Raw genomic sequence first — 23213 nt, 5'->3', positions numbered from 1 at the left:
CATGTAAATGGAATCATAGTATGGTACTCTTTTCTATCTGGCTTCTTTCACTTAGCATAATGCTTTTAAGATTTACCCATGTTGTATGTATCAGTAGTTTGGTCATTATTATAACTCCTTTATCTAGAAATGGAGAAAATAGGACAATGGTTACCAAAATCACTTAAAAGGGAAAGATTAAAGTATCCTTTAACTTAGTAAATTTCGGTCGTCGGCAAATTTCCTAATGGAATGTAATAAAAAAAAAAAAGTCCAATAAGAACATATTTAGCCCAGTGTGGGGTGTGATGAAAACAAACTAAATGTTTAAAATGGGAAACAATTTACAAGTGCCTCGACATAAGCTGGTTAAATAAATGATATGATGATGCAATGAAATGTGGCTCATGTATCAGAAAGTGATGGTGTAGAATGGGAGTCAGGAAAATTTTTCTGTCAAGGGCCAAAAGTAAATATTTTAGGCTTTGTGGGCCAGGTTGTCCCTGTTGCAAATACTCAATTCTTCACTGTAACTCATGAGCAACTAGAGACAATGCATAAATGGATGAGCATGGCTGTGTTCCCATTCAATTTTATTTACAAAGTCAAGCAGTGAGCAGCATCTGGCTGTCAGGCTACAGACTGCTGAGAACTAGTGTAGATGAGGATTTTCTTGACATGTAAATATGTCCACTTATACTGATAAGTGAAAAAAAACTTGGGTTAGAAAATGTACAATATCCTTAAAGAATCAATACCAGTGTACAAGCCTTTTTAAAAAGCTCTGAATGACAGGATTGTAAGTGTTTTATGTTTTTTTTCTTTATGCATACTTTTAGCATTCATTTTTTTTCTGGGGTGAGGGGGGTATTAATCAGAAAAGAGTGTTCTAACCTAAAAAAATAAAATCTTAGAAAGACACTGTCCTAATACATAGATAACAGTGGTACTCCTAACGTCTTCCAGGTTTTGGTCACTGTCATCTAAATCAGAGGTTGAAAATGTCACGCTGTCACCAGGTACATCGCCAAGCTAACATGCATTGATGGAATAAGCCCAACCCAAGCCATTTGTAATTCAAGTATGGCTTTTCCAATACATGCTTCCAAATTCAGCCGAGGGCTCTCCCCAGACTGTGTTCTTCCATGCGTTGGAAGTGGTGTGACATTGAACAAGTTTTAAAACCTGCAGAGTAGAGCCCTTGGATGCTTCTCTTCAGGCTTTTCCTGCAATAAAAGTCCACAATTCCATGACTATGTTGATGAACCATTAGCTGTTCAAAGGGTGTAGTTTCAAGTCCTCAGATGCGTGTTAAATCTACAATGGTTATAACAGCAAAGACACTGAAACTTTGAGGTCAGACTTTGCCTCCTCAAAAAGTTGATAAATGTCTTTGGTTGTCTCCTACAGCCTGCTGAATTGTGTCATGGGATGGGGACATTGTCCATTCATGCCCTCAGGTGAGTTCAAGGTCATGGCAGGTTAAACTGAAATGGTACACCAGCTGAAGGGGAACTCTAATCCACTTGCTCTTAAAGTTGGAAAGAGATTCCACTCTAGAGAGAAGAGATGAAACTTAATTTGTTGTGGGCTTGGGTTTAGGAGGATAGGCAAAGTTGTTTAAGGTGATTCTTATAGGAAATGTACCATTAAATTTTACTTTTAAAAATATGTCCCCAGCTCAACATATCTGAGGAACCAGAGCTCTGAATAATTCCTATCTGAGGTTATAGTGTTGGTGGTCTACAGAAATATAGCAGAGGGAGGCATTTGGCTGGCAGGCAGGGAGGTAACTAACACATGAGCATTCCTCATGGAAAGTGTCCATTACGTGGAGAGCCAGAGTTCTGAGGTAGGAATGATGACCCAAACACTTCCACCCCTCTCCAATACCAGCCTCCTCTCGAGGACTCTTGGGGACTTCTGATGAGCTCTTCACGATTACTATGACCCACAGAGAACGGACTCCCAACTGACCTCTGTGAAATGGCTTGCCTTTTACCTGCTGTGTTCCTCCTTCACAGAACAAACCTCTCCACAAACTCTGCTGTGAGCTGTAAAATGAACTTTCTGAGGATACAGAAGAGTGTTTGCTTTGTCCAGCTAATCTGCTAAACAGAAAGAAATCAAGTCAAAAATCAGTTAAAGAGGAAGAAAACAATAGGGATGAAGTAGGCAGAGGGAGGCCTTGGCTCTCATGGCACTTTCCATTTTTTTACCCGGCTTGAGCTTTTGTAAGATTGGTGGTAATCTAGATATGCCATGCCAGAAATAGTCTTGGTGTCCAGTAGACTTGGGGGATGTAGGTTATTGGTTACAAAAAAAAAAAAAATCACCATTAATTAGGCATCATGTGTGCACGTATATGTGTGTGTGTGTGTGTGTGTGTGTGTGTGTGTATGACTATAAGGCCATGCTTATATAGAGCACACTGGAAAACTGTAAGTATGGTTCCAAAGGAACAGGCAACAGGTTTTAAAAGTTAAATAATTGAGGGGCAGCTGAGTTGTTCAGTGGTTAAGCATCTGCCCTCAGCTCAGGGCGTGATCTCAGGGTCCTGGGATCGAGTCCTGCATCAGGCTCCCCGTGGGAGCCCCTGTCTATATCTCTCCCTCTGTCTATATCTCTGCCTCTCTCTCTGTGTCTTTCATGATTAAATAAACATATTTTTTTAAAAAGTTAAACAATTGAAATGCAAGTCTAAAGTTGGCTCTTTTTCCCTTAGCAAGAGACAGGAAACACATCAAAGATCATAAGGATGGATAAAGGGGGAAACACACTAAGAAAACCTCAACTGACAAAGGCTTTAAAGCCTTTGACCCAATAACTGTCACTTACGAATAACTTGCCAACCTCATGCCTCTCTTTTCTTTTTTTTATTTTCTCTCTTTTCTATCTAAACTAAAACTTTTGTTCAAAATTTTGCTTTAGGTTTTCATTCATTTAACGTTCAACAAATATTTACTGAGTGTCTATATTCCTTATTACTGAAACTCCCATTCATGAAATTTCAGCAGGTATATCATCTAGAAGCTTCTTAAAGATACAGAAGCCCATGCCCTACCACAGCCCTACTGAATCAGAACCTACATTTTAATAAGTTTTAATAAGTTCCACAGATAGTTAGTATGCCTGTTGAAGTTTTAGAAGCACTGGATTATGCCATGAACATTTGTTATATGAATAAATAAAGGGGTGAATGAGCACTTGGCTCATGAGAGCTTCTTAGTTGTGATGACCCAGCTTTGCCGCGTTTACACAGGGAGAATTCGCCCAATGCCATAAGTCATGTGAGCAGGCTTGGCACCAAAGCACATTGGAAACTTTGAAGCCCAGCACAGAATTGAAATGGGTAAACAGGATAAGTTGGCCCTCTGTGTGTTGAAGGAGCAAAGGATGCAACCCCAATATCATTATCCAAGTCTAATGGACATTGACAACTTGGGCTCAGTGTGAATGTCATTATACAAGGGGTCACTCTGGAGTTTTGGTGAGTAGTGGGCTCTGTTTTGGGTTTCAGGTGCTAAGTTTGTTTAGGATTCAGCCACACAGATTGAGGCGGAAGGCCAGGTCAGAGGTAGATAACTCCTAAAAGAGCATCTGATGACAAGGCTGACAGAGGGTGCTAAGGGCTCCAGGTGACAAAGCTGGCAGGTCAGCAAGCACAATGCAAGATCCTAGCAGTTGTGGGTTTGGGAAGAGGTTTTGTGTGACTCTGAATTTGCTAGTTACATACTGGCTGCCCGAAGCAGATGGGCCCGAAGCTTGGAAGGCCTGAACCAACAGGTTAACAAGCAGTGGTGCAGGCTGGAGAGCAAAGGCTGGGGTATACTCTAGCCCAAAGGAGGAAAGTGGTGGAGAACCACAAGGGCAGCATCACTGCTCAGAAACCAACACACTCCCTCGGTCAACAAAAAAGCTGAATATTGTCAAGGAGGAAATAACAGGTATTACAATAACAGAGCTGGAAGCTGACCACAGGGAAGGATGTGTCTATTTCTCTGGCTTGCTCGTCCTTGCTACTTTGTCTACCATTACCCAATGGGCTTTCTGACAAATGAAACAGGAGAGCTATTCAGACGGCTGTTCCCTGGGCTTCCTGATTCACTTTGACTGTACTTCTTCCTTGCTAAAATCTTCTGCTTAAGAGATGGTTTATTTAAATACCTATAAGCAAACTGAAATGACAGACTAGTGAGGCAGGAAAAGTTTGGCTAGAAATCTATGTCAACGGTCAGACACAAATGCTTCCTGGCAAGACAAACCTAAGTTCATAAACATCTACTTGTTGTCTGCCAAAAATCTAACTCCTCATTATCCTTAGATTCCTCCTTCCCACCCTCAAACCATGGTGTTCCCTAGGCTCCTCTCCCTGGGTCTCCAGGGATGGGCATCTAAGTCCCCTGGACACAGTGATTGGCGCAAGGGCAGGCACGTGACCCATGCCAAAGATCATCAGCATATCCCATTAGCCTTTCTTCTCTCAGCTTAAGTGCAGAGCCCACTGCCCAGCTTGGTCTACTGAGACTTAATTCTGAAACTTCCATCAAAGTGGTAAGGGACTCTTTCTGATGGACTAGGAGCTAGAAGGATGTAATTCCTGGGAACCACTGTGGGAAGAGGACCTGCATGGAAGTAAATCCATGATAGAGGAGAGCAAAATTCAGAAATGAGTGTCCAAGAGACAGAGAGAAAGAGAGACAGAGAGAAAGAGAGACAGAGAGAAAGAGAGACAGCTGATACCTTCTGAGCCCTTGAATTTAGCAATGCCCCAAACTTTCCAATTCTTGATATTTCAATTAAATGAGCCACTAAGGGTCATCTGCATGGCTCAGTGGTTGGGCATATGCCTTTGGCTCAGGTCCTGATCCTGGGGTCCTGGGAGAGAGTCCTGTCAGCAACCCCCCCAAGGGAGCCTGCTTCTCCCTCTACCTATGTCTCTGCCTCTCTCTGTGTGTCTCTCATGAGTAAATAAATAAAATCTTAAAAAAATAAATGAGCTAATAAATTCCCTTTTACTCTTCGAACTGTTTGGTATTCTATCTCTTATACTCTAGAGTTGAACAGGATGCTGAAGTATCAACAGACCTTCTGCCACTGAATCCCTGGAACTGGTGTCTTTGGGGTTGGACATCCTCAAGGAGGCAGTGTTGGCTGGGACATTTTAAAAATAAGGAAAATTTTAAATGTGTCAATAAAGCTGTCTTTTAACCTCTGGAAACCACAGCCTAATAAAACTGGTATTTATTTAGTGTTTCCTTGACCTACTCATTAAACCATTTTTCATATGTTAGCACCTTTAATCCTTATGGTAATAGAGCAAGAAAAGCACTATTATCTCAGAAAACTGAGGGTTGCAGTGGTCAAGTCATTCACCTTGGGTCACACAGCCTGAATATCTCTTTCACTTTGTCTTTGAAAGGAAAAGCTCTGATCTACTGTCTTTCCCTCCCCACCCCCCACCCCGCCCCACTGACTTTTATAGACTAAAGACTGGATTGATTTTTGAGCCATTTAATTAGCTAGTATTACTTGTGAATTTATAATATATCAAGGGGTTACATGAATGGGCTCATCAAAGCGCTTATAGAAAGTTGGGGCCTACTGAAAACATTAAAATGTAGGTTGGATTGTGAGTAGTCTGGTGTGGCTCAGGCTCTAGCAGTGAACAAATATTGAAACGCTGAATGTTGTCTGCATATGTGCTTTTGGAAAGAATAGAGCATTTTTGTCCTATAACTATTTAAGGTATTCATCAGTGATACATACAAACAAAGCAGATGCTAGGACCTAGAGGCAAGATAATACCATTAAATAAAGCATAAAGAGAATTTTTTTAAGTCCTATAAGTTGAGCAATCTTATCTTGTTGATATAAATTAAGAATTTTGCTTGGTAAGATTGAAAACAGTATAGAGCCATGAAGAAAGAATCTTGGTTTTCTTACGGGGTTCTGGGTTTTCTTGTTTGTTTGTTTTCCACTAGCTATTGGCTTCTTAACTTTCCTGAACCTTTTTTTTTTACCTTGTTTTGTTTGGTTTCTACAATACTATCAATTATATCCTCTTTCACAGTGGCTGTTACGATGAATAGATATCTGCAAAGTACTTTGCATGGTGCCTGCCATTCTGTAGCCACTCAACACACCTACCCCTCCCCAGGACAAAGTAGAGACTGTGAATTTTGAGGTGAGAATTTTAGAAATTAGTCTCATAATTTTACTGCTGTAGGTAAATCTAGCACTTCTTTAAACTGATCTGATTACTGTTAAGTGGACGAAAGATTTTCCAACTCAAATATTATCGGTCAACTTATTTACTTGTGTAGTTTGGTTTTTTAATCCATGTAACTCAGCAAAACTAAAAAATAGAAATGCTAGTTAAAGATGAAGTCATAATTTTGTTTCAAAGTTAGCAATTCCCTTTTATTGTTTCTGAGGGAAAAACAAAACCAAAAATCTATTGTACTATAAAAGCTCCTGATGCTGTTATGAAGTCTACAGGATAAAGCAGGAAAACAAATAATGTTTCCATGATATTTCATATCCCTTAAAGTTTAAAATGTGCATTAAAAATATTTCAAAATTTAGGAGTGCAAAAGAAGACAAGCTTTAAGATTAAATAGTATAAACAGTATTGATTCTTGAAGTCATTGTGTTATGTGGATCGAGATGTTTTCCCATGAAACACAGAGTTAAACAGGGTTCGAATATAAATAAGAAAAAAAGGGAAAAATAATGAGAGTTGAGTAGATGATCGTAAATGTGGCCAACATAAAGCTTCATGCTACTTCATCTGACCAATGAAAATGCTGGCCAATAGGAAAAGGATTGAAAGATTCTGTCTACCTTCTGGAAAGAGTGATAGGGGTGTGTGCGTGCGTGTGTGTGTGTGTGTGTGTGTGTGTGTGTGTGCATGCATGGGAGCACACAGGCAGGAAGGGGAAGTACTGGGGTACGGAGTAGGAGGGGCCAGGAAAGTGTTCCTAGTGGCAGTTCTCCTACTGAACCCTTGAGGAGCCTGGCGCAGGTGCTTTTCTTCCTCTTATCTGGCACTCTCTGGGCAAGCAGACTGTGAGAACCACTACTTCACTACCACTCCCTGCCTTTCTGCACCACTGACTTTGCAATACCCTTTCCGAACTTGAGCTCCTGTTACCAAAATGCTAAGGACATTACTGGTAAGGCCTGACCAGGCATTGATGAGAGGAACACAATAGGACACGACAACCTTTGAAGATTGTCAAACAATTTTTTTTTCCAATATAAATAGTGTAACAGAGCAGAGATGCTGATAAGCATTTCAATAGCGTAGTCACCTCTTATGTAATTCATGCTGAAAGGTACATGTTTGTCATAGGAATTCATTTTTTGGCAAGGGAGAAGATATGATCATCTAAAAGGTTCACAGTGGGATTAATAAGCAAAACTCAAAAGCATTTAAAAAATAAATTAGCAGACACCAAGATGCCCTTTAGTTTGGTTGAGGTTATTTGAAAAAAAAAATTCTCAAAGGAAAACTGGTGAAGGACAAATGAGAAAACCATTCCATCTCTCTAAGAGACAAAATGAGAGACAGCTAGCTTTTCCTTCTGACAGCAGGGAATTTTACTTCTTTCTGAGTTATTCTGTGTATGGTGAATGGAGATGCAGGAAGACCACTTCTTCCCTGTCTAAAAGTTCTTTTTACTTCCTGGGATGACTTTTCTTGAAATTATGACCTCATTTGATCTAAAGTATAACAATAGAATCACAGGGGCAAGGGGTGGATGGAGCATGGGAAGGGATGCCTCCCAACCATTTCAGGAGGCAAGGGAAGTGCCACAGCCCTGTTAATCTACCCTTTCTTTATGTTGCTAATCTCTGTTATCCCACGGATAGCCAGAGTCCCCAAAGACCCTAGGAAAGGAGAGGAGGCCAGGGGAGTGCGGTCACTATGCCTAGTTTCATTCCTGCTTGATGGGGACTCCATACCAGAACACAGCACAGTGACACCAATCATATCCTTAGCACATATACCATTAAGAGATTGTTAACCCATGCTAATCACAAAAATCTGAAGCTAATTTTAATTTGGCCATTTATATTTTTGCGAGTGCCTTGTGTGGTCTTCCCTAGAAGCATATCCTGATGTATGGGATGGATTCATCAGGAAGTGCTGCCAGAAAAACTAACTGATGAGTGGGGAAGTAAGTCAGGGACCAGAAGGAAGCCAGGCTAGGACATGTTACCAGGCACAGTTCCACAGGGGGTGATTCAGTTCTACAGGGAACTGTGGAACAGTGATGAGCATACCTCAGGGCTGTCCCAGTCAGGGCGGAGGGTATTGGAGGATTCATTTGTGTGAACGTCTCTGGAAGTGGTTAAGGGCTGCCTCTGGAGAGTGAAGTTCCCAGGTGTTAACCTGTGCCCGCAGACAACCGGTTCCTGCAACCCAAGGACAGTCCCCTCCAAAGAGACACAGATGCAGGCTACTGGGAGAGAAAGGGCAAGGAAGCCACAGGCACAGAAATAGTCCAGGATTTGTGGACCTGGGTGGTTGCAGGCTGATACGGCTCTGAGTGCCTTACCTCTACCTTAGTACTAATTCTTATATGAAGCCTTGGTTTAATAAGCTTTGAAAGTCAAATCCACTAGTGTCTTACCTTCTACAGATGAGGAAGCTAAGCTCTAGAGAGGCTAAATCCTTGCTGTGAAGGCATCCAAATAGAAAATCATGGAGTTAGCATTCAGTCCCAAGTCTGCATGAGCTAAAGGCCCAAATCCTTAATTATATTTACCTCTTACTTGGTGTGCAAATAAATTTAGGGAATTTTAGACTTTAATTGATTTGTTTTGTGATCCTTGAACAATTTGCAATATGTGTACCTGTATCCTCATTATGAAAATTACAACTGTTTTCCCGGGTTATATAAACAATCTTTTTGCACATGCCAAAGATGGTTAAAACATCTGTGGCAACACTGCATGGCTCGAGAGATAAAATCAGTACATCAGCAAAATTAATTCATGCCATTTTAGTCTTCATATAGTATGACAGCAAATTAAATCTGCATGACAGGGACAGCTTCATATAAATCTCATATAAGGAGCAAAATGAATATAAGATTATGTGCTCAATTTTGAGAAGGGGGACAGAATCTTTATATTTGGGTGACATTTTCCTTTACGCATAATGTATTTCCATTACTTATGATGTATTTTTTTAAGATTGGAGTTTGTAGCTATATCAAGCTATACTCTATAATTCACATATTTAATTCTATTCTCTTCCATATAAACATAATCACTGAGAACAATCAATTTGTTCCCATTTAATAAAGAACTAAAATAAAGAAGCAGATTACCCTGCATGGAGTTTGAAGGATGTGCTTCTCCTGAAAGCTTTTCTGGCTTCTAGAAGAAGAATTTCCATTCCTGCTTCTCATGACAGTGATAGAGGTCTGTGGCTGGGTTAGATTTGGTTTTCAAACAGCCTGCTGGAGACATCTGAGTCCTGGGATGGCAACTAGAAATGTTCTAGAATTCAGGTCCTATAGTCTGTGGTGATTTTCATAAGACTACTTCACACAAGTCCTCCTTCTCCAGGTGTGTTGATATTGATATTTCCTATTTTATGGCCCTAATTTCTTAGATCTCCCTATGCCTGTGACCTTTAGTACTATACTCTGTGGCAGACATACCCTAAGGTGACCTTAGGGTCACCTTAGATCAGTGACTGATCTCCTTGTGTAATCCCCTCCCTTTGAGTATAAACTGCAACTGTGACTTGTTTTATAACAACTAGAATGTGATGAAGGTGACAGGGTGTCACTCTCCTGATTTGGATATGTTATAAACCCTCTTCATGGACGGTGAAAGAGATCAACTCTCCTGCTGGTCTTGAAGAAGCAAGCTGCCTTGATGTGAACTGTCTGTGGGCAGGGCCATGTGGCAGAGTGATTACAGGTGGCATTCAGTTGCTGAGGACTCCAGTCCTACAAACAAAGAACTGAAGTCTGCCAATAATGACCTGATCTTGGAAGAGGATTCCAAGACTTGGAGGAGACCCCAGCACCCTTCCCATACTTTGATTCCAGCATATGAGAGAACCCTGTTAAAATGTGCTCAAACTTCTGACTTACAGAAATTTTGAGATAAAGAACTTGTGTTGTTTCTAACTGCTAACTTTTATAGCAGTTTGTTACACAGCAGTAAAAACCTGATATAATTTCCCACACTAATGCCAGATCTGACCACATGATCTGCTTTGGCCAATGGGAAGTGGGAAAACCTGATGCAAGTAGAAGCTTGACAAGAGAGTCCTGGGTTTCTGCACTGGCTCTAGCTGCTGCCACAAAACACATCTGGACTAGGCTGTGGGAAGGTGTAAGAGACACACAGGGGGAAGAGCTGACCTGTCCCATCGGGGTCCATCTAGACCATCAGAACCAGGCAGCCTGCCAGGTGACCAGATGCACATGAGGGAGTTCAGCTCAGATCAGCAGAACACCCAGCTGACCTACAGACTCAGAAGAAATAATAAATACTTGTTATCTAAAGTCACTTAATTTTGAAGTACTCATTATGCAACATTGGTGGCAGTAGATAGTTGCCATCAGTTAAAGCTGTAGGAAATATTTGAGCATAAACATACATGATCACCTTTTTGGAGCTTTTTTTTTTTTTCATCAAAAGATTCATTAGCATAGAGAAGAGATTGAGAGAGCTAGTGAGAGAAAAGCGATGATCATTTGCTACAAACTTGACAAAAAGAGAGATTCTTTTCCACTAAGATTGAAAATACATTTTTAATTTTTCTTTAGCATTTTACAGAGCATATTTAAGCAATAGCAAAAATAAAGGCCACTTGCATCTTTTATATAAATCTTTCATAGAGGCATTACCTTTCTCTTCTCTTCCAGGGCCTTAAACTTCATCACTTCGGAGCCTCAATGTGCTCATGCCAGAAGTTTTTTTGGAGGTTTGGGGAAGATAAAATCAGGTGCAGAGGAAGAAGTCCATCAGCCCTCTCCTTCTGAACCATGCCCTGTCACACAACTCCCCACACTCCCTCTCACTATACGAGAAGCTTGTAACCATGCATGACCCTGATAGAAATGCCCCATATGCCAGACAGAAGAGAGGCCCGCAGATGCGACTGGAACAGAAAGGGATATGCTCCTGGAAGCTACGGGAGAAAAAGTGGATTGAAGGTGCTTTTCCATCCTGCGGGTGCAGTGGACCTGTGGCTGCTCAGAACATGGAAGCTCTGGGCAACATGAGATTAGGGGCTGCACTTTTTTTTCAGAGAGCAGTTCTGTTCTTTTTGATCTTCACAAACTCGCCACTGGGAACAACAGAATATAGGAAGCATCATAAATTAGTTTTGATCCACTAAATGTCAGTACACAAAATGCACATAAGAGATTTTCCTTTGAGGTGATTTTTGTTTTGCATTTTGGAAGAGAACAATGATGGAATCTTTCCATTGCCTGATTATCAACTGGTTTACTCACAAACTGAAATACATTGAAATGCTTCTTTTCTAATCTAGCTAAGTGTAAATGTATTCAAACCTGCCTGCATTTATCTTGAACATCCACATATATTTCTTATAATATTTGGTTTGCCAGTCCAAAGAGGCCTGAGGCCATGGAGAAAAGATGGGGAAGCAAACATGGTGCCAGTGGCAGAAACATATTCCCTGAATGGCACACAGAATCATATCCTTGAGAGGAGTCTAATGTCTTTCAAATGCTTCACAGGGACCCTGTCCTAAAGACAGGACTTATATATGATTGGGGTGTCTTAGGGGCGCATCTGCTGCTCTTCTGGTGTTCAACTCACTGGTGACAGTGCAGAGAGACCAGTCCATCAGTAACCACATGTGAGAGAAGACACCAGATCTGCTGCTTCCAGGAGACCCAGAGCAGGAATCATTCAAGCATCGGGAACTGCCTGGCCCCCTGACTGCCCTGCTGGGAGATGCCAGGCTCTGGGATACCACTTGCCTTCTACTTGCCCTGTGACTTCTCAGTTTTTATTTGCAGATTGTCCTAACTCGATGAGTCATCTTCTAAGGGATTTCACTTCTGGGTGCTTATATTTATTTGCCTCCCTCAATATCATGTGGGGTTCATACAAATACTTCTTACATTCCTTCTTGATATAAGGTATCCCTAAACCAGCTCCATTTCCTTCCAAATTCACTGAAATATGAGGCAAACATACTTGTGTGAAGGGCAAGGAAAGCTAAAATGTAATAGCCATGTACAAGCATTATATTTCTTTCCAGAATTCTAACTTAAATGGTGCTTGAAATGGAAAACTAAGTCATGGATTAAGGATATTATTTTATAAGTAGCATTTGCAGTCTGACTTACAGGTGCTAAGGCCTCAAGCTTTTGTTCCTCTTGGTCTGTTATTCTAGTTCAAACCTCTCTCTGCTTGTTTTATGGAACCAGTTCATCACATGTTTGCAAAAACTTCAGCTAATTTTTCATTTGTGAGTTCACCAGATCAATTCCAAGCATCTATCCAGTCAAAGTGACAGTCACTTTCCATAAGCAACAAAACTTCTGTCTTTGTTCAGATGAAACAAAGGTAAGCTACTTCCAAATGGCAGCCCTTAAACAGTCACACATTTGCTCTAATGAATGCTCTTCTGTTATCTCTAAATACATTTCCTGGGTACAGTGCAAAGCTTCATAGTACAAAATGGAAAAAAAGGCAGCTTGCTACAGTTTGAGGAATAATATTCAGTCTTCAATTGAGAATACAGTTCACTTTTATGATAAAATGAATAAACTTATAAAGATGTTAAAAACTGGTTCATTACTGCATGTATGTAGTAAAAAAAATCTAACCTAGCTCACATACCAAGAATGCTCTATGCTTCTATGGAGCACGATCTTCATTTTTAAAACAACTGTTGCCCATGGACCCAGAAGACATGTAAATTTGCAATATCCATCAGTCACTCTGTCAAAATCATAAAATCCTTCCTATCCCTCTTGAAAATCTCAAAGCAACATCACAGCAGGAATGTAATCAACCATAACAGTTATATTTACAATATGCAATTTAACCACAATGACACACATAAGAATTTCTTTATCATAAAGTTGTTTCCCTGAGACATTTGTGTCTTCCTATTAATGTGAAAAATGGCATCCAAGGGTAAGCAAATTGCTAGCAGCACATTTCAATGGAAAATATAATCTATCCAAAATTCTGTCAATTTCCATCAATGGACATAGTCTGGAAGACCCAAAAGTACATAAAATACACTTATTATCACATTCAGTTGCTGAACATGAAGAATTTCATGTTTAGATGGAATTTCACCCCAAGAGTCAAGATCAACATAGAGAAGCACTGTGCTTCTCTTGCTCACGAGCCCTTCATAGCTGCATCTCTGGGTTGCCAAGGAGCTGGTTCAGATTGATTCCTTTGCATTGCCTCTCCAGCTCATTTCTGTGTTCATGAATACACACCACAGAAAAAGTAAAATGCAAGCAATAAAAGTACCTTACAAAGAAGTTTTTCCTGCCTTCAAATAGAAGCTGAAGCCATTTCTAAAGGAATCCAGTATATCTGTACACAGTTCCTTGCCATTCCAAAAAAGGGAGAGAAATAGCAATAAAAATATTTTGCAATTCAGCAAATGAGATGGAGGGATGCGGATACTATGCATAGTAATACTGATACAATTGACTAAACAAAATTATTGCCTTCCCACATCTTACATATGAGTGGTGATTAACTGATGGTATTGCTGGAATTACATGTAATCAACTGGCCCTGTACCTGTTGTTGATCATCAGGATTCATAGTATTTTACAAGGCATAGATGGTACCTCTAAGAAGACCTTATCTCCTAATCAGTTCCATCACTTGGGTAGATTGCATAATAGTAGATCTTAATTCTGCTTTAGAATGCCCAGCGTATGCACACTGCCCAGTGCCACAGAAGTGTCCACCTTAAACTCCGGCAGCATTTCTCAAGTAAGGTCCTGAAATTCACCCATGAGAACTGGGTCTAGTGTCCATGTTACTATTGCTGGAGACCTCCAGTTAGATATCAGACAACCGGAAGAATACAAGGTTAACAACCAGCAAGTACATATGCCTGCTGCAGTCACTTCCCTGTAAATGGAACATCTTGCTTTTAAAAAGCAAATTAAGGTTTCAAGTACACATATTCAGACAGAGTTGGTAGATCAAAACATAATTAACTGAAGCATTTGTATATCCACAGTGATCTGAAAAGGCTGATTCATATTCTGTTCCATACAAATATTCAGTGACTGAGAATTAGACGAATTCACACGGATTCCATTGCACAACAAATAATTAACAATTATACGAGAGAGAGAAAAAAAATTTAAAAGCAATCAAGCAAAGGTTACGAGGCCTATTACCCTCAAGTAACAACTTCTTTGCACTAGAGGGCAGTTTGGAGAGTGAAAACAAAATGATCATTCTTGTTTTGTAAGGGCGGGTGCTTCTTGTCGCAAAGTCAGAAAGTGAGGGCTTTTGAAAAGACAGCATCGCTGTTGGGATGAGACTGCATGCACCAGAGGGATCCCTCTCCAGTGCCTCGCCTTCTCTTGGAGGCCTGCTCTTGCCCTGGGAGAAGGTGGATCCAGTGACTGGTAATTTAAGAAAGGAATCAAATAGAACACATTCATGACTTTGGCAAAAGAATTCCATCAGCATAGAGTTGACAGGCCTAAAGCTGTACAGCAGGACATCCATTTGTTATCTTTGTTAATTCGTACTGGCTTCTAGCATAATAAATGCCACTCCTATGGTCTAAAAGAAATAGTTTGATGGAAACACTTTGTTCCCTTTCTGGTCAATAAGGTCAACTGTATGCATTAGAAAATACCTTCAAACAGATCATCTCTCTCTCTCTCTCTCTCCCTCTCTCTTTTACCAAGGTGTAACCTCTGAATACTATTCTTTTCTAAACTTTTTTGACAATATATTATCATTTGAGAAAGAACTTTATTGTTCAAACTTTTACCCCACAGTTGCTTTGTTTCTAGGTATTGGCTCCTATCACAATTAAAATTTATGCCCTTGTAGGCCTCTGCCTCTTACACAACGAGGAAATGCGCCCGTTTCGTACAAGAATAGAAATAAAAAATAATAGTGCAAGTTCAAATTCAGTTGGGCTAGGAATAAAATTTTACCTGGGTAAATCAACAAAATCATTTTGATTTTACACATAAATTTCACATATGAATGGAGTTGGTTTATAAGCTGAAACTGACATTTTTCATTACTGTAATTGCATCTGTTATTTTAAGTTACAGTGTATTTGTAATCATTAATTTGGTTTAAAGACAAAGATTCATTGGCAATTTTCAAAGTCATTAGTTAAAGGAAATTTGGGTATCATTTAAGTGTTGAACATACAAATTGTAAAAGCAGTATGGATTCACATTAAGAGATTTTCCATACTATACAAAAGGTTATTATGTTTCAGCCATTGTAAATATATTGAACTAAATCCTGTTCAATCATACTAAAAATATATCAATGTAAATAAAGATACCAGGACTCAGTGAGAAGTAAATAAAAAGCATAATTTCAGCCTTCAGATTACTAGTTATATAGAATTAAAATGTTCTTTAAGCAGAAGTGCAGTCTGGCTTGGCAATAAGGGCATTTCTGGATGGTACACCAGTTATAAGCCAGTTGAAGAGATGTTAGCCCAATAAGAATCTAGAAAATTTTCATCATAAAGTCTCCCTACATAGGAATGGAACATTATTTGGCATTCTGACTTCTTGGGGGTTTTTTAGGGATGCCTCAATGAATAAATAAAGGACTTATATTTTATTATATAACTTGTTTTCATTTCAAATTCCCAAACAATAAAAATTTTAAAACAATATAGGTGATTTTAGTGAGAAGGGACTTAGAATAAGGAATATTGCATGTCTTTCATAGATTCTATGAACTCTTCAAAGTGCTCTAAAAACACTATAAGTTTGATTAGCAGCAAAGCATTAGCCTAATCAAAACCTCTCCTCCCTCTCCATATATATAGTATACACACACACACTGTACAGCAATATATTCTATTAGTCTAGCTTACATCCAACAATTTGACAGCTATTCCCAGAGTCTGTGCAAAGGTTACAAATACTGTCTACTGTCTTCAGGCCACTAGCACCCACTGGTTAAGAGAGGACCAATCCTTTCCTTAAAACAACAACAACAACAACAACAAAATTCAATTACCTATTTTGAATTTCTTTTAAAATGAAAAAAGGAGGTGAATACAGTGAATTGCCCAATATATTATTACTCTGGGGTCTTTAATATTCTCTAAAACTATTTTTATACATGGAAGGCTAGATGCCTTTAAACATAGTTTCTGTAATCCTAAATATAAAACATTCCATTGAAAAAGATGACATTTTGTTTGTTTTTTTTTTTTTGGTTGTTGTTTCTTTTTTAACTTGGAGGAAAGTTCTGTGAGGTGCAAGTTTCCTCCCCACAGATGAATTTTGCAGCATTTTCTTCCAGGAGCACACTGAGAGCCCTGTCATCCTGTGTCTACCGCATCCGAGGTAGCCTTCGTACAGAGCCTTCGCATGCTGCCGCGGCCACATAACCTAGCACAGGACCTCCAGAGAGAGGCCCTGGTGGTTCCATGACATCTTGGTCTTTTCCACACTCTTCCAGCAGCTCCCAATCCTTGGGCATCTGGTAGAGCTGAAGTCTAGAACTTGAACTTCACTAGGAAAACGAAGTCCATTCAAAATGCAGGGTTTTCATCTTTTGGTTGGGTGATTCTTGGTCCCCCATGGATAGGAGTGATATCTAGAAGATTCAGAAGTGGAAAGAGTTCTTTATAATAATATACATTTGACTTCACACATTCAACTTCAAAAGCAGCCGCTCAGGGATATATGTAAATAGATCACAGTGAAGAACAGGTGATTCTAAACATAATAGGATGGGGCATTTTTAGAAAGCCCCCTTTTGCTGAGTCTTTCTCAAATTACAAACTCCACTGGAATGATAATCCTTTATGGAAAAACAAGCACCTATTCAAAATAGCTTGTAGTTTTAAACATTTAATTTGCATGTTATCAGTTAATTGGGAGAAAAAGCAATGCAAACTGTAGATTTCTTCTCTTACAAATTCTACTTCTTTTTTTCTTCAAGATTTTATTTATTTATTAATGAGAGACACAGAGAGAGAGAGAGAGGCAGAGACACAGGCAGAAGGAGAAGCAGGCTCCATGCAGGAAGCCCAACGTGGGACTCGATTCCGGGACTCCAGGATCAAGCCCTAGGCTGAAGGCGGTGCTAAACAGCTGAGCCACCCGGGCTGCCCTTGAATTCTACTTCTTTTTTTTTTTTTTTTTTTTTTTTAAAAATTATTTTTTTTTTTTTTAATTTTTTTATTTATTTATGATAGTCACAGAGAGAGAGAGAGAGAGAGAGAGAGGCAGAGACATAGGCAGAGGGAGAAGCAGGCTCCATGCACCGGGAGCCTGATGTGGGATTCGATCCCGGGTCTCCAGGATCGCGCCCTGGGCCAAAGGCAGGCGCCAAACCGCTGCGCCACCCAGGGATCCCGAATTCTACTTCTTAATACAGATTTCACTGTTAAAAATGTTAACATGTACCCCTAAGTTTATAAGGAGGATATGCCTGCCATCCATTCACCTGCAGGATTCAAACAGTTTTACTCTCACAAACAACAATGATAACATCAAGGCATGCAAGGCTATCACCTTCTGGTAAGGAAGCTAACTGTTTATGAATGTATAATATAATTAATCATTCACCCCTGCAAATGATCAAGAATAGTGTGCTTTGGGCTGGCCACATTTATTCTGACCTTATTTCATTGTCTTTACACTACTTTCTTCCTCTCCCTTCCTGGTTGCCTAGAAATGAGGAATCCCCCATTTTGCCTAGGTCTCCTTGCTGCTATTTCTGTTTCTGTTATAATTTCATTTTCCTAACGCAACATTATTGTGCCTAAGATAGTCTTGCTAACCAACAGTCCTAGCAGTCTCCCCATTATTTAAACCATTACAGGAACTGTCCCAGAAGACAGCTAGTAGATAATGGTTTTATCCTGAGCCTTCAGTTTGATGATGGCATCTCTCTATCCCTAACTAAATATTCACTCTAGGACCTAGGCTAAAAATGTGCTGTGTCTTGACTTCATGATCTAGCTGCTGTCTGGGTGTTTGGTAGATACATATAAGTTTGAACTGTCTTATGTGGTAAACATTAGTAATACAGAAATTATGTATGCAGTTCTCTGTGTGACCAAGATCACTATAACATTTTGCTATGACAGTGACAGTTAAGATAATGACAGAGACAATGAGAACAACAGCAGATCTGGGTAGATATTGGTGACTGGTAGGTGATTTAAAACACTGTTTCCCATTTCTAACCACCTCACTAGGGCAGCTTTCTGAACTTGTATTCCAAGTGAAAGACTGAAGAAATACTGGAGTAAACAAGGTTAACAGATTTCTTCCTTATAGCACATCTCAGACTCTGTAATGATGTGTGTCACCATCCTCTAAAAATGGAAAACTGTACTTTCAGAGTTTCCCAAATATATTTGATCATAAAACTTAATTTTTCAGGGAACATCTATTAGCATCTTTGATAATATTGGCTATTCTATGGAACCTATTAGGGAAAATATTGATTCTAAATCCCTGTTCATGTCCAGTGATATTTAGCATCTTCAATCTTTTGACTATGGAAAAATCATCACTGACATCGCTGATTTGATTCATATTTGAACTATGTGTATTTCCAGCCTGAGAACTCTTAGGTGCTTCTAAGTGTTGGCTGACTTATTTCTTGGTAATTAATTTGGAACACCAGTAAACAAGTATTTAAGCACAACCAAGTGTTACTTTTATTAGTAAATTGTGAAGAGTCTTCTCTCAAGCTATATTCTATCACTGTTATAAAAAGATGAAAAGGGAATATCATGGATATAAACATTTTTTTGTGAGTGATTCATTTTAATTTGGTGCATTTTAACAAAATTTTATGTATGCTACATCCAAAGTATTTTTCTTGAACTTGATCGTTTAGAATATGTCTCCATATTCTATTCACAATTCTGAATATAACTAAATAATTTTTTGTCTTCATTATTAGGCATCTTTTTATCTATTAGAATGAGAAAATTTGCAATGTCTTTTAATATAGGAGTGAAGCTTTAGAAATAGAAATGTTTGAATTTTTTAAAACTTAGGGATAGAACTGAAAAGGGATAAGTGTAAATTTAAAAATAAGACTAAAATTATTTTTAAGGGAAAATAAGTGCTCTTGTAAAAGCTTTCTTAACTATCTTACACACCTCACTTTTTACTGACAGTGCAGTTTCTGCAAAAGTATGAAGCCATTCACTGCCCACAATCTGGGCCTCTAAGAATATGCAGATAAATTATGACAAAAGTAACCTTTGCCCCAACTCCAAGCCAAAGGCACTTAAAATAAAAAGGGGCTAAGAGTCAAAAACAAAGACACTTGTCCTATCAATGAAAAGCTGGATCTACTCAGCCCAAGAATAAAAAATGAAAATTCAAAGTCTCTCCAGGGAAGGTGGGAGGAGAGCATTTATGAAGACAGTGATTTCTATTAATAATATACTTTTGGAAAATGAGAATTATTCATTTCTCTGTAGTTACTAATCACAACAGAACTAAATTGACAAAGGTAGTATTTTGGAAATATATTATCAAGCCAAAAGAGCAAGCAGTTGAATAATCTTATTTGTGATTCATACGAACAACTTGTTGAAATAAAGGAAGCATAAAAAAAAAAGTTGGAGACGGAGCTAACCTCAAAAAGAATCTAATTTCCATAAATAACATAACAGCTCTTGAGGTCTCTTTCTCTTACCCAGACTAATATCTTTGGGGACGAATTCTGTAATGATTTAAATAGTGTTCACAAGATAGCTTCATGGCCAGAAAGGAAGGCAGTTCCTTCAGGCATAAAAGGCTACTTTGAAAGAACAAATTAAAGCAACTTGGAGCCACATAGAATGTGGATGTGGTTGCTTATGACCAATTTGATGATTCAGTAATGAGGGGGCTCCTTGGAAAAGTCAAGGGACAACTCGTGTGTAGGCATTGTCAGTGCCTACATCCTCTCATCCCTGCCACTTTGTAGCATGCTGGCCTGTTTTCCAGCTGCCAACACCTGCATTTCTTTTCCTGAGGGTTTCTCTGGCCTCTGAAATCTGTTCTGTTCATCTTACAGAAGACCAGAAATGCCAGGGAACTAACATTCTCTGTGAGAAAGGCCACAAAATATGACCAATGGAAATGGTAGGACAAATACCTCTCCCTCAGTCCCTGAGTGGGTTATCTGAGGTATGTATTCTGTACTTGCTCTCAGATTTCCCCAGTGGGATCAAGTCCTAGTCAGCCACAATGGTAACTCGCTTGAAAATGAAACCTTTACTGAAATATTTCTTCACTCCCCTACCAGTGTTTTCCAGAATTGCCTCTAAAGTAAACTAACTGCACTCAAAACTTTGTGGCCAACACTATGCTCAACAGTAAAATGCAGGAATCAGAAATGCACAGAAGTGATAAAACACTATATTTTTAGAGCACAAATAGTGCTTATGTTAGAAGATAATACACAGCCCCAGTAAACTGAGGTTTCTTAGTTAGGCTAAGCAAATAGTAATACATAACAATAAATTCCTTTTCCACAAATACATCTTAAATTCATGAGAAGTAATTCTTTGTTTAGTCGCATTTCCCACTGCATTCTATTCAAATAAGGGGTAGATTTCAGTGATGGAAATCTGAGTTTACAGCTCTACTAGGATGGAAAAATGTTTAATTTTAAAGAAAATCCTAGAAATGCTTTTCCATTTCATTATGTTTCTTATTTTTTTCTGGAAGTAAATTACTACTAAGCTATCACCCTTTCTTTTTTTCAACAGAGAAACAGCAGCTGCATCCATACAAAAGACAGGCAACATACATTCTACCTATGGTTGTATCTAGCCTAAGCCAAGATATTTCTTTAAAGTATTTAAAATAAAAGCTGGAAAAAAAAGTCTCTGTAATCCAGAATAATCAGATCTAACATCCAATGATCCAATTGATCCTTCACATTTAAAAGAAAAATCTAGAAGTCACCTGTTAGATGTAAAGTTGTAATAACCACTTTCCTCTAGGACTTCTTCAATCACAGTCTGAAGTCAGAAAAAAGAAATTCAGATTAGTATTGCATTAAAAGCACCAAAATGAAATTGTTCAAAGGTACTGCAAAAACCTCACCTGCATCTGTTCATATGTTATTCCCTCCTCTGAATCAAAGCTGGTACGCAGACCTGAAATAGATAGGGTATGGAAAGTCTGACCTTTGGTTCACATTTTCTTAGTTAGACTTTGTTGGTAATTACAACTCAACTGTAGTGAAAACAGTTTAGTTGTGATAAAGATGAGTACTTAAAAGCACTTTCCAAATGATCTTGCTTTGAATATTCAAACTCTTTGTTTCTCTTCCTTTAATAACTGGCTGCTTTGGAGGCAGCCATAACAAAGTAATATACAAGGTTTAGGGGCATTTCTCAGTGTATAAACTGGGCCATTAAGTAAGAGAAGTGTGTGTGCCTACACATGAGTGCATATGTGTACATGTGCGCACATGCACAGGCAAGGTAAGGCATATTCCAAACACAAATGACCTGATGGGCAAGTTTTCTGATTAAAAACCTTTCCTTCAGCCACAAGGAAAACCAGTAAATATGTACTAGAAAGAAAATGAATTCTTGGAGGCAGAAATAGACAGTGAAAAACAACGAAGACCTGGCCCTTTCCTACAACTGCCAAGAGAGAAATAAAGTGTACTTAGTGCCAGAAGGCAATACTTTCTCTGATGTGTGTTCTAAGGATGATACACCAGCACCTAGCCCAACTGAGTGCTACCCAAAGCAACACTGGCCAGCTTCCACTCTAATCAATCAACACGTGTTTGCAGGGAGGCCCAGGAGCCCCCTCCACTGAGCAAAGACAAAAAGGATGGGTTGAAGTTGAGGTGAGGCATGAGGCTGATGAGTCAGTCCTGGCAGTTCCTCTTCAAAGCTCGGTGCCAAGGTGTCCCCCAAGAGTGCCTGCAGGCTCTGCTGTCTGAGCCTGCGGCCTGACTGCTCTGGTGAGACTGGCCTGCTCCACCCTGGGGTGGCACCTCCAGATGCCCTGGACGTCTGTCAATTGCCTCTCAGGCCACTCAGAGACTTCCAGCAGAGCTCTTGGTTTCAACAGCATCACTACTGTAAGAAGTCTGGCCTGCAGACTGTCTGACCTGCCCTGGAGGCACTTTTAAAAGCAAAAGACTTTAGAAACCAGTTTATTCTGATCTTATGGGTTTCTCGGGGATTATTTTAAATGTAATTCTGCCTACAGGTTGGCTTTAACCCAGGAGTCCAAGAGGTAGGGAAAGCTTGAGAATCAATACATGAAATAATTTGCCCAAATTGAGGAGGGGATGGCGAGTCCCCCTTTCACTGTCATTCCTATCCCTGACACCAAGTGACCTAACTAGTTTATAGTGATTTGAATATTATTTAGGAACTCTGAATCCTCAGAGTGGCTTGAAGGCCTCTTCTTAGAGTTCAATTATCACAAGAGTCACATTATCCTGTACCCCTTCTAATGGCCAAGCATTCTTTCTATGTTTACATTGATCCTCATTATAACCTTATAGTGCCAAAGACCATGTTTACTACCATTTTATAGGCAAGGAAACTGAGGTTCGAGAGGCCAAATAATTTGCCCAAGGTCAAGTGCTAAATGTTTGCGCTGAGGTTCAAATTTGGGTATCCAGGTTTTGAGAATCTGCACCTTTAATCCCCATGCTATATAGCCTCCTGATGAGAGATTTATGTAAAAAAGAAAAACAAATTAAATATGTTTGATGTAGATTCTTCAGATAAAGTTTCAAATGTTCTCCATTTTAAATATTCAAACTCTTCATTTCTGCCTTTTATCTCCCTGGATGCTTTTGGGTATTTGATTTTCCCTCATCAGATAAGAAGAAATAGAAGGAAATACAATTCACCCACACAGATTCTGCTGTTTGTTTATGGCATTAATAAATGATCAAGGAAGCTGCCACAACAGGGTAAGATAAATTATAGGGAATTTCTATATTCCTACTGTATATCCCTTCTAACCATTGCCATAGATAATCAAAATAAGTTCTATTTTTCTTTT

General features: G+C 39.2%; 1 protein-coding gene and 1 long non-coding RNA gene across 13 annotated transcripts in view; one reads left to right on the top strand and one right to left on the bottom strand.

Moving 5' to 3' along the window:
- Positions 1-1438, top strand: part of LOC118352061 (uncharacterized) — a 67733-nt gene extending 66295 nt beyond the window's left edge. Inside the window, exon 5 of the long non-coding RNA XR_004808528.1 lies at positions 1390-1438. This is a non-coding gene — a long non-coding RNA (uncharacterized LOC118352061). The remainder of the gene's footprint in view (positions 1-1389) is intronic.
- Positions 1439-10747: 9309 nt separating this feature from the next.
- NEK10 (NIMA related kinase 10) overlaps positions 10748-23213 on the bottom strand; it is a 226885-nt gene continuing 214419 nt past the window's right edge. For all 12 annotated transcript variants that reach the window (XM_025461041.3, XM_049100027.1, XM_025461045.3 and 9 more), the window contains 3 exons: positions 21276-21328; positions 21135-21190; positions 10748-16800 (listed from right to left, as the gene is read on the bottom strand). In XM_025461041.3, coding sequence (XP_025316826.1) covers positions 16752-16800; positions 21135-21190; positions 21276-21328 — 158 coding nt within the window. In that variant the 3' untranslated portion in view covers positions 10748-16751. The remainder of the gene's footprint in view (positions 16801-21134; positions 21191-21275; positions 21329-23213) is intronic.

Source organism: Canis lupus, chromosome 23, assembly GCF_003254725.2.
Source record: "Canis lupus dingo isolate Sandy chromosome 23, ASM325472v2, whole genome shotgun sequence".
NCBI classification, from domain to species: Eukaryota; Metazoa; Chordata; class Mammalia; order Carnivora; family Canidae; genus Canis; species Canis lupus.
Note: the sequence above shows the minus strand (reverse complement) of the source record. Positions and strands in the feature narration are given on the sequence as shown.